General features: G+C 40.1%; 1 protein-coding gene across 5 annotated transcripts; it reads right to left on the bottom strand.

Moving 5' to 3' along the window:
- Positions 1 to 1,363: 1,363 nt before the first annotated feature.
- On the bottom strand, positions 1,364 to 7,985 carry NPY5R (neuropeptide Y receptor Y5). 5 transcript variants are annotated; one of them, XM_009677163.2, is made up of 3 exons: positions 7,361 to 7,985; positions 4,635 to 4,976; positions 1,364 to 3,178 (listed from the first exon to the last, which is right to left on the bottom strand). In XM_009677163.2, exon 3 carries the CDS (start codon positions 3,164 to 3,166, stop codon positions 1,835 to 1,837), a length of 1,332 nt encoding a protein of 443 aa, XP_009675458.2. In that variant the 5' UTR covers positions 3,167 to 3,178; positions 4,635 to 4,976; positions 7,361 to 7,985; the 3' UTR covers positions 1,364 to 1,834. The 5 variants fall into 5 exon arrangements, with proteins under 5 accessions (XP_009675458.2, XP_009675457.2, XP_009675460.2 ...); XM_009677162.2 differs by having other exon boundaries at positions 1,364 to 3,175; XM_009677165.2 differs by having other exon boundaries at positions 4,814 to 4,976.
- Between the last annotated feature and the right edge of the window lie 3,655 nt (positions 7,986 to 11,640).

Below are 11,640 nucleotides of genomic sequence, written 5' to 3'. Positions count from 1 at the left end.
TGGCAAGCTTCACGTACAACACGAATGTAATACTTGGGCAGAGCTTTGGGAACTGGTGTCTAGTCCCAGAAACCTCTGGCCCACTGGCCAGCTGTGGGCAGGGCACACCACCTCTAAGGCTTATTTCTCACCTTTATGAAATTAGAATTGTATTGCTCACCTTCTCTTTTAACTCATTTGAGACGTATACAGAAAAATGCCACATAAGAGCAGGGAAACATTAATTCACAGAGAAGTTAAGGCTAGCTCAACAATGTTAAATACTTTGAGATTCTCTAAAAAAACATACAACAGAAACAGTGTTGTTACTAGAGTGCTTATTATTAGAGTACCTATTATTTACACTTTTAGGTGTAAAGTTTGCCCACTCTCTCATGTAAAAGCTGCCTAGTAATACTTACTTCAGGTTCCATATCAAGCTTTTTTCTCTTTCAGTATTTTTGCTGAACATTTCCTGTTATTTTTCACTCGTGACTATTAAACACACTCAGTATTTCACATTAAATTATCTACTATTTCTACCTGTTTTGATCTTCATTTCTATCATGTTGTGCAGTCCCAAGGATATTTTTTTCCAGTGCCATCCGTTTAGAAATCTTAATGGAGAATAACAAAGATCCATTAGCTAGACCTGTGGAGAAGTTTTATAGCTTAAAACTCAGCTTATAGGTGGACCTACAGCAGAGGCTTTGTACATTCACTGAACCCTGAGGGCAAAGGTGGGTTACTGAGTTAGCGTAATCAAGAGAAAAATAGAATATATGTTCTTCGTATTTGTGCTATGTAACTATAATATGGCTTCCTTAGGAAAGATATATGTGATTTAAATTTGGAAGAAAAAATATCTGACTGGTTAAAAAGGAGGAAAATAGAACAGAGAGGGAGGGGCAGAAAGCATGTGTGTGTGGGTGTACATCTGAAGGTAGCTGCAACTCTCCAAAACAGATTGATTCATCTGTAAGGAAGGGCCACAAGATTTTGCTTTCTGGCAAAAATAATAATAATAAAAAAATCCTGCTGTCTTTCCTTTTTTTTGCTTTTGTTTACAGTATCACCTGCTTCAATGATGAAGGCTCACTGTGATCAGAAACATGTTGCTCGTTCAGACAAGTCATCAATGTAAGAAAAATGACATAACTATAGGACCTATCTGAAAATTGTATCAAATGATAAGACAGGGTAAAAATTGGCTAAGAAAACCAGAGGCAGGTTGTACTGGGTAAATATAGCAAGATGGAAAAAATCGATACAATAATAACTACCCATAAAACCATTCCAGGAAATAAGACCACCTGGGAATCAGCAGCAAAGCTATTGCAAAGTATGAGCTAAGAATCTAAGGAAAAATATTTTTCTAACCACATCCAGAAACAAACATTTTATTTTGTTGTATAAAACAGTCAAAATTGGCACTGAAATGGTCTGAATAATAGTTATTTAGTGAAAGATACATATTTTATTATATTCGCATGGTAGTTAATACTGATACGTCTGAATTAGTCTTGCATTTGCTACTCATTATACATTCTGTATATTTCCAAAATATAGATCAACAATATTTGAGGCAATGAAAATGGTTTTCCAGTTTTGAATACTGGGCATGATTTCCTATGGAGAATAGATAGAAGAAGAATATTACAATATACATCTATAATCTGATCAATGCAAGACATACGTGCAGCCGAAGAACTAACCATTCACTTGCGATGCTACTAATCACAACCAAGTCAGACTAACTAAATGAAACTAATTCAGTTTGTAAAGCTATATACATTTGTATGCTTGAAAGACTAACTTCCTTTTTTTGTTTTATTTTATATCGAGGCTCATAAAATCACGGTATTTGGCTGCATGGAATAAGGGACAATAAATCAGCTTTTATGCTGTTGTTTAGAAACCCATACAGGATGGGATTCAAGCAGCAGGACATCATACCCAGTAAATGACATATACAATATACTAATTTAAAATGTCTGTTAGAAATGAGATTGGCATTAAAATCTGTTACAATGTGGAAAAGGTGAAGAGGCATCCAACTGAAAGCAAAAACTAAGATCAACACTGTCAGTCTGCAGAAAACTCTCCTAGACCTTGTCTTAATTCTGATGATGGATTGGGATACTGTAATCATGTCCTGGATCTTTGTATTTTCTTTTGGTTTCATCTCAAAACAGATAGGTACCCCTGGGATGAACTTACTGGATGAAGAGAGCTGGCTTTTTTCTGTGCCAGAGCTTTCTGGGAGTTTTCTGAAATTAGCATCCTCATGATGCCTTAAAATAGCTGGCATCACACTCGAAGTCTTTTTGCTGTATCTTCTGTGGTGCTTTCTGACAAATGCAAAGCTCCATCTGGAACGCCTGGAGGGCTGCACCCAAGTGCCACTGCTCTTAGATGGATGAAAAGTTAAGTTTATCATCTCATGTTCTTCAAATTTGTTTTCTGTGTTTGACAGCCTGGAACCTATGCTCCTACAGACACTGGTATGGCTAGCAGTTAAACACACCAAAGGCAATATATATTGCAAGAATAACAAGGATATTGTAAAGGCAATTCTGTAGGAATCAGAAGGCCATGACTCAATGCACAAAAATCTGCCCGCCAGTTCCTCCAAATTCAGAGTTTTGCTGAGATCTACAACTTTGTGGAAAATTGGCAGAGGGGAGCAAATGGCACAGCCAAGGGCCCAAATGGTTGCTATTAAGATATAGCCCTGTTTTGCTGTTAAATTGCTGGAAAGGGGATGTTTTATCATACGGTATCTGACTACAGCGATAGACATTAACATTAAAGTTGAAACTAGAACAGATGCACACTGGAGGAAGGGCATTACGTGGCACATAAGAGAGCCAAACATCCATTGGTCAAGTAGGACAGATGTCAGTGTGAAAGGCGAACAAAACAGCACAACTAAGATGTCAGAAAAAGCCAAGTTACCAATAAGAATGTTTATTGTTGTCTTCTGCTTGCGTTTCATCAGAGCCATTAGTATGAACAGATTTCCCATAAAGCCAGCCAGACTTATAAATGTGTACAGCCCAATGAGAAAGTATTGTATGTCATCAACACTACTCTTATAATCCTCCCAGACAGCAAAACTCTTTGCAGTAGCAGAGGTGTTCTTGGTAGGTGTCCTGTTGTTATGGTCTTTGAAGCCTAAATCCATGTTCTAGTCCTGCTTAGAACAAGAAAGGCATTAATTAGCAACTGAAGGAAAGATGATACCGTTGTTAATATAAATATTAAAAAAACCCATAATTTTATCTTGTATCACCTTAACGCAATTAAATTAATAGTGGTGTTACTCTATTGTAAAGCAAATCTTGCGTAACTTCAGATCAGCACAAGCTAATTTCATAGGTTTTAGCGTGTGGCATTCAGCACACCTAGGCCTCAGCATCTAGCTGCTCATATTTGGTGATTAAAATTTAAGGATCTGCATTACGGGGCTGGCTTTTAACTATGTTTTGCTATAGATCAAATTTGCAAATTTGCTATTTGCATATATAAGTATATTTTGCTGTTGTCAACCTTTCCATGAGTGAGCAGCTAGTCACAAAAGCAATCAATTTAGAGTCGGTGAAATTACTCATGGGAACAACAGCTCATTGCTGTGAGTAAGGAAATTCACAATCACAATCTAGGTAGGTGCCTAATCATTATATGACAACAAACTAAAATGGGAGCACCTGAAAACGGATGATATTTTGAAATACACTAAAAACTGCAGTGTATATCTTACCTTGCTAGTAAAAAACTGATATAAAATAGCTGAAAGTTTCACAAAGAGTAGGTTTCTAAGGATAGCTGCTATCGCACAGAGGCCAGTGTCTAAGATGGAATTCCTAATATGATGTTTATACAAACAATCTTCTCTTAATTTTGAAAATAATGTTGAACATAATGTTGAATAGTGCTACTCAAGCAGAAGAGAAAATTGTTTACAAAACACCCAAATAAAATAAATAAATACAATACAGAGAGGACAATGTTAACTGTATGCAAACCCCACCCAATCATTTGAAAATTCGGGGAACTGCTAATGATTCAGCACAGAGACCTCTAACATTAAAACTTGGCTTGGTGCAAAGTTATTTTGCATACAGAATCTTCATGTGATTAGTCTTCATTTCAGAACAAACAGAAAGATGGGAGAATTCCAGTTTAGCTTCAAAACCTGCATGTATTAAAGTCTGTAAGTCAAAATTCTCAAAAATGCACATATCACCTACAAATTTGCTTAATGCTTAGAAATCTCAGACAAGACAACGCAAAAAGACCTAAAAAAAACCAAAGCACACTTAAAATGAGCAGAAGGTTTTTCACTCGTCATCGTTCCACCTGCCAATGAGCATGACTTGAAGTCATTGGAATTGAAGTCAGTGACTTCCGAAACCAGCCGAAATTTCTTTCTGAGTCAACATAAATTTTATCTGAATATTCCAGAGGGCTCTGCCCTGGAGAAAATACATAATCCCCTGCATTAGGCTTATGGAGTTATGTCTCTGGTACGTCATGGCTATAACATTTTTGTTTCCTTTATTTAGCAGGGGAATGGTTCACAGCAGTACAGATTAATCACGGGATTTTTTTGCTATGACTGATGCTTTGTGGATTTCAATGTGTGCATGTACCTGTAATCTGCAGACTTTCTGTTGATTTTGACACTTTCCTCCAAAAATGGATCTGTTGCTCTCCAAGCTTGCTCTCTTGCTCAGAAGGAACAAATACCTTACTCAGCCTGAGTGCCGCTGGCAGTAAGCTCCAAAAAATGTTTCCCTCCCGTATTGTGATCTTCAGCCCCCAGTCTTACCATCCCACTGATTTCACAGGGCTCTCTGCACTTGTTGGCATGTATCTTCCTGTTTTGTTTTAACAGCTGCTTCTATTTTTTGGGGACTCATTCACACTCCCTCTGTCACTGGATCAGTCTCAGTGTAACATGTAGTATATAGCTTTCAGTGGAATGAAGATTCCTGAAAATCCGACAATAGGAAATAGAATTAAATAATATAGCCTCTTCAGAAAATGTTATACTCATATTTGAAGTGTATTGCTAAACTGAATGGTAGTCACCACAATGCCAAGGTACTCTTAGGCCTGTTTTCAAGATTAGATTCAATCAGTCTGAAGGTATCTGATGGAGATTTTCTAGCTACCAGCTCCAAAAGTTGGATCACTTTCATCTCCTACATGCATCAGTGAATATGATTTCCTTAAGACAAATTATATTCCCCTTTCTGTGTTCCTCTGCATGCACTGTCTGAGGCTGTGCTCAGTTACACCTGCATGAGCTCACAGCCTGTGAGCTTTAAATGGGTTTGCTTAGGTCTCCTTTGGTTTCTATAGGATGCATGAGATAGGAAGTTAGGATGCATGAGGTGGGAGTGACTGCAAATTCATGCCAGAATCCATGGTAAATATCAAAATTTACTGTGAGAATCAGATTAATTAAATTAGCATTAAATATGAGGAGTATTTGCAATTACTTTTTGCAATAAAATGGAAATTACGATAGCTGATGTACCATGCTCTTGAAAAACTTTAAGTTACACCTCCTTAAACCACATTTGTCCACGATACACCTTAATGTCAGTCGTTTAATCTCGTGACTCTTATTTTCATCAAAATAGTGCTTCAAATGAATTTTCAGTTGTGGTTGATCTAAGGCCTGAGAGTAGCAGAGAGAACTTAAATGATTATTCAGTTTTAGCTGAGTTAAAGATAGCAGATAACCTACAATGTGCTAGTTAAATATGTTTAAATTCTTAGGATTCATCTCGTTATTTCACTTAAAAGCCTTTGCTTTATGTTTAAAATATAAAATCCATAAATCATTATTTAGGAAAGTGAATAGGCTGATTATTTTTCTATTTCCTTACATATTTAAAGGGAAATTTTCAAGAGCACAAAAGTTGGGCAGGCACTCTTCCTCCACTGAAGGCACATGTGCTTTCAGAAAAATTTCTTCCTATTAGATGAGATGCTTATATTAACATTTATTCATGGTTAAAAGCTTATATGCTACAATATTAATACTTATTAAGTCGATCCTGACTGGCTGGTGACTGTATCATCTAGTCTGTACAGTCTGTGTAACAGTGTCCATGTAGGACAATTAATCTGTACTGCTGTGAACCATGCCAATTTTATAATTCCTTTTTCTTTTCTTTTCTTTTTTTTTTTTACTTTAAAGACAAAAAAAGACAAATATATACAAGGAGGAAGCAAAACACGAAAAGTCTGTAAAAGGCACAGACTCCCCTCACTCCTCCAAATCACAGGGCTGTATAGGAAATGAAGTTAGAGATATGCTTTTTTAATTTTTACACCACTGTAAACAGTTACACCAATACTTTACACCATCATAAACGCTTCGGCTGTAACTGTTTGATCATCTAAGATTATGGAAAGTACCGAGCTATGTGGTTACTAACGAAGAAATGATGCCCTTATATCGTTAAAGACTGAGATAACGTCTGAGCCAAACGATACCATTGAAGAGTCCCCTTTTCAGCACAGACTAAAGATCGAATGCTGCTGCTTCAGAGGTTCCTGTTCTTTACATGAAACAGCAAAAACTGGAGAACCTTGGAGATTTCAAAAGGCTGAGATTACTTCAGAAGTACGGAAGAAGGATTTTCATGCATGTTAATGGTACGTCTCTTCATGTGGCTAATTAAAAGAAGCATTACAACGTTATCCTGGAAAACAAGAATATGGCTTCCTAAAAGAAGTAAAAAACAACTAATAAGACTATTTATCCAGACTGAAAGAAATGTGATGCACGGTAATGGGGTATTTGTTCGCCAGAAGAGACAATTTAAAATGCATAACTCAACTGTACACTGCAGAGCACAGCAGCTCCCAGCTTGCAAAGGAAAAAGAAATAGATTTTTTTTTCTTTATTTCTGCACCTCGCTAGGGAATGCCAAGGTATTGTTCAAGCCCACGTCCACGAAAGACACCCGCGAAGAGCCAGGAGAGCTAATTCTCGCCTCAGTCGGCGGCGCGGCTCTGGCTGAAACCCGGCGGGGCGGGTTTCGGGAGCGGGGCGGCGGCGGCGGGGGGACGGGACGGGACGGGACCCGCGGCCCCTGCGGCTCCTGCCGCCGGGCGTCCTCGGCGCGGCGGGAACAGGCAAAACTCGCCGCAGCTGCCGCGTAACCCGGGGTTTCCGCGCGTTTGCCGACAGCGCGCTTGCCCCGCGTGCACTTGCGCAGCCCCTCGGGCAGGGCTTCACCCGCACTCCGAGGGGGCTGAGTCCCCTCTCCGCGGCTCCCCGCGGCCGCCGGCTCCCGCTGCGCGGCGGCTCCGCGCGGCTCCGCGGCCAAGCGCCCGCCTGAAGTTGCAGCCTCACCTGGGCTCGCCTCCCGCCGGCGCCGGGCGCGGTGCCCGCTCTGGCTCCTGGACTCATAGGGGGGCTCCTAGGGCCGGGGCAGAGCCCGGCTCTGCCCGCGTCTCAAACGGGCCGGCGCCTCGCGGAGCATCTCAGCGGCTCCATCGTCCCCGCGGGAGAGGGAAGAGAGGCCGAGCGCTGCCGGAGAGCTTGGGCGAAGGTGGCAGCTCAGCGTGGCACCCATCACTGTAAAGGGGTCCGAGGCCGAGAGGCTGCAGCTCTTAACGCAAAGGATGAAGGCGGCATCCTCCAGGCTGCGTGGCGGCAGAGCCTACACAAGTGCTGTTGTCCCTACAGAGGCAGGAGGGAACTGTAGCTGGCCAAGCAGATGCATCCTAGCCTAAAGGCTAGATCTGGTTCCTGTTGATGCTGATTGAAATGCTTGCCGTTTATTTGCCTACAGTCATGATCGGGGCTTAATTTACTTCACAGATGCATTTCGGTAGACTATTTTGTGCGATATGTGGAGCCTATTATTTCAGCGTTACATGGTATGACAACTATGGTTTCCATGGAAATACAGTGATACTGTAAACAAATCCTGCGCTCACCAGCATTTAAGGGAAGCTTTCCGTTTTCCACCCTGAATTCAGGACATAGCAATTTGCAATGGTGAAATGTTCTTGATGTTGTGGGACAATAAAGAAGTCTGACAATAGCCAGGCAATTGCAGAGGACTGATCTGAGTGCTCTTTAGTTCCATTCACTTTGGCCTGAGCTGGGCTTCAACAGCATTCACATATACTTCTCAAACACCCTTTAATTTTTAACATTCTTTAAAACAGGTGGGAGGTGATGGATTCCCCAAACAGTCTTCCTTTCCGAGTTGAATAGCTCAGTTCTTATAGAGGAAAATACCTGAAGGGAGGTTTTTAATTTGATCAGGGCTGTCAGTGTGAATGCAGGGCATTTTTAAGTGAACAGTATTTTAAAGTGTAAAAACTGTTGGGTATGTCATAGCATAAAACATTAAAAGATAAATTCTGCTGTTCACACCAGCAGTTATCTTCTAGCAAAAGAAGTCTCATTGATCACTGTCCAATTATAGGACTACCAGAGAACCAAGTGACATGCAGGCCTCTGGGAGCAAAAGCAGCAGAATCTGACACGAAAATGCAATGACTTTGCTATTTGCCAAGGCACTCCTTCTATTCTTGATATTAACACAGCACTACAGAAAACATCTCAACATAATTAGCCTGTGAAAAATTGTGCCACACAGAGACAAAACAGCTGCCTCACCCATATTTTAAAGTAACTTTGGAACACTGAAAGTCCACTTAGGATTTTTATTTAATTTAGGTTAAATGATAAAGGAACAATTAACCTTAATCTTCAGCGGATGAGCTCAGTATGATGAGGAAGATTGCATCCCATGTTCTCTTTGCCCATTTCTGCATTATTCACCACCCACTGCTGGTGAATCATTGCATGTGCAAGTAGAGCACGGAGCTGGCAGGTGGAAGTGACGTGCTAATCCATCTCATCGTTTTAAGACAGCTCTCCTTCTGTTAGTCACAAAGGAGAACAAAATTAATAATCCTTTATAGGGCTGAGCAGCAGCTCTTAGCCTTTTCGACCATTTTCCCATCTAATAATGATGACTTTGAAGCTTTTCACACAAATATGTGACAGGAAGATAGAAACTCTCTTTCATTCTAATCTACTGTGCAGTGGACGATGCCTGACATTTCCCCAGACGCTGAGTAACCTGGGTGCCCCACATTCCGGATAAGTTTCCTGCATTGCTTGCCCCACTGCTTGGACTAGAAGGTCCCTCCTGGAACGAGCTGTCAAACTGTATCTTTCTGTGAAGACTTCTTGCTCTAGAAAAATGTCATGCTCTTCAAAAACAAATCCGAGTTTGCTGACAGAGCCCACAGACAGGAAATTATGGGTTCTTACATCATATTGCTATGAGTTCTGGCGGTTACGTTGTTGACCAGCCTACCTCCATGTTGACCATTTCTGAGACAGGTGGTCACCTACTACAGTTTCCCAAACAACCTCTATAAGGAATTAAATTGTGCTTAGCAAGAGCAATCGCTTAGACAAGTGTTTTTTTCTCAAAACAACTTACTCTAGGAACAAAATATCATACTTGTTTTGTTGGTCATCCTGTTTCGGAAGAGCTCATCAATGAATAAAGTACTGGCAGGTGTGGAGTGTTTTTTCCTCCTCAAACCTGTAAATAACATGAGATTTCTTTTAATAGTATTGGACAGGTCATTACTTGATCACATTAGAAGCAAAGCTTTATTCATGGCACTAGCATTTTTTTCTCTTCATTGGTTGTGTACTTCTGACTTGCCAGTATCACTACTGCAGGTGATCTGGAGATAGGAAAAGGTAGGATTCAGGACTGACACTGGATATAATACAAGTTCCCTAGAAGCCAATCAGGGGATCAGCATCCATGCAGTCATTGAACCCATGGAGGAGTCTTCCAGGAAGTAAAAGTTCATTATGATGGAGGATACTGGCTCTCATGGAGCTACGGGAGAAAAATGATGTATTAGAGAGTGAGAATGGCACAACAGAAAGTACAGGAGAGGACTCGATCATATGTAAGAATATAAATTAATTTTGGCATGTTTCTTATCATATTCCCAAATGTATCTTTCTTTTGGGAGTATTATCTCAATACCTTTAAAAATTTAGCTTCTAAAGGCTAACTGTGAAAGACATGAAGACTCAAAGCTCCAACTGAAGCCAGTGAGAATGGAAGAATGCCTCTGAAAAATCAAGGTGTCCAATAGCCAGTGTCCAAATTCCACAGCATGCAGTCAGTCACTCTGAGTCAAAGGCTACCATGAGTCAGATTCTGATATTATAAAGTCTGCTGCCAATGGAGCAGCCATCTATCAGCAAGACAGTCTAAAATGGAAGGACATGGCTAAAATAGTCTGAGGAATTTTGTGAGAGCCACAGAAAGCATTTCTGTTGGTTGAATACTTTTTCCACACATCAGTCCAATGATTCATTCCACACATGTACAAAATATTATTAAAAATCCCAGTTATATTTTGCTTTTCTACATATATATATTTGCTGCATCTCTTCCTCAGGGTCTTCTTGCCTTGCATTGCGCAGTTGGACGAGAATGCAAAGCGCCTCAGTCTACTGAAAAGGTAGGGATGCTTGAGCTGTCTTTGTGATGAAGGGCAGCACATCTGACAGCTGATAAAATACTTCTAAGGGTAAGTACGTAATTGACCATTTTTGTTAGAAGAGCTTATGTTACCTAACAGCTTGAAACCTGAAAGTATAGAAAGTGGGCTGGCTGTAGTTGTAAAAAACATGATTTTTCTGTGTTTTAGGCAGATGGACAAAGGTGATGTCTCAGGTAGTCTTCAAGTAACATTGCATATCATCAAGCTAGCTTTAAACTAGTTAGCTTGACAATACTGTTGAAAGTGGAACTGCAGCAGCATGGCACTCAGCAGAGATTGACCACATAATTATTGATGCAGCTAATTTAAGTTTGTGACATTAGCAGTCAAATGAAGTGCAGCTAGCTTTGATGTCAGTTGCAGACGTTGCAGTATAGACATGCTCTTAGCCTCTTAGCCACATAGAGAATTTGCTGCTATTCTCATTGAAGTCCACAGCAAAATGCGTGTTTAGTCTACTGATAACAGAATCTAGCCCCAAGGACCATGAATTCCCTTATATGTGAGTAGCGTAACGTGAAATGAAAGCATTTCAGTGGTACTGAAGTTCATTATTACAAAATGAAAGCAATAAATACAAAATTAGAAATACCCCTTAGAGAGAGTTTCCTCTCAAAAATGGTTGCAATTTCACTCTGTTTTGTATACAGTAGAAAGCACATACAACTCTCATGGCGTGCTTTGACTTTGTAGATTTTAGGCATTACAGAAGGATTATATTATCTGAACACATGATAATACATTATAGTGAAAGTGATAGCCTCATCTGATGACATCTTTTCTTTTATAGTTTCGAGAGCTACAGGAGAGAATATTTTAACGGACTGGTCTCTTGACATGTTTTTTCCGTATGTTTTTCCATGTGTTTCTTAAAAACATCTTATTCCCTTCTCAACGCTTCTGCTTCAGAAAAGCACTGTTGTCTTTTACCCCTGCTGTTCTATTTCATTAGTTAAAATACTTTTATTCTGTTTATTGCACTTGTTCTCCTTTTGCAATGTCATGCCTCGCACAAACACGCATACACCCAGGAACAAATACAGCGTTACGGCATAGGGTGCCTTTGAT

Source organism: Struthio camelus, chromosome 4, assembly GCF_040807025.1.
Source record: "Struthio camelus isolate bStrCam1 chromosome 4, bStrCam1.hap1, whole genome shotgun sequence".
In the NCBI taxonomy this organism is placed as follows: domain Eukaryota; kingdom Metazoa; phylum Chordata; class Aves; order Struthioniformes; family Struthionidae; genus Struthio; species Struthio camelus.
Note: the sequence above shows the minus strand (reverse complement) of the source record. Positions and strands in the feature narration are given on the sequence as shown.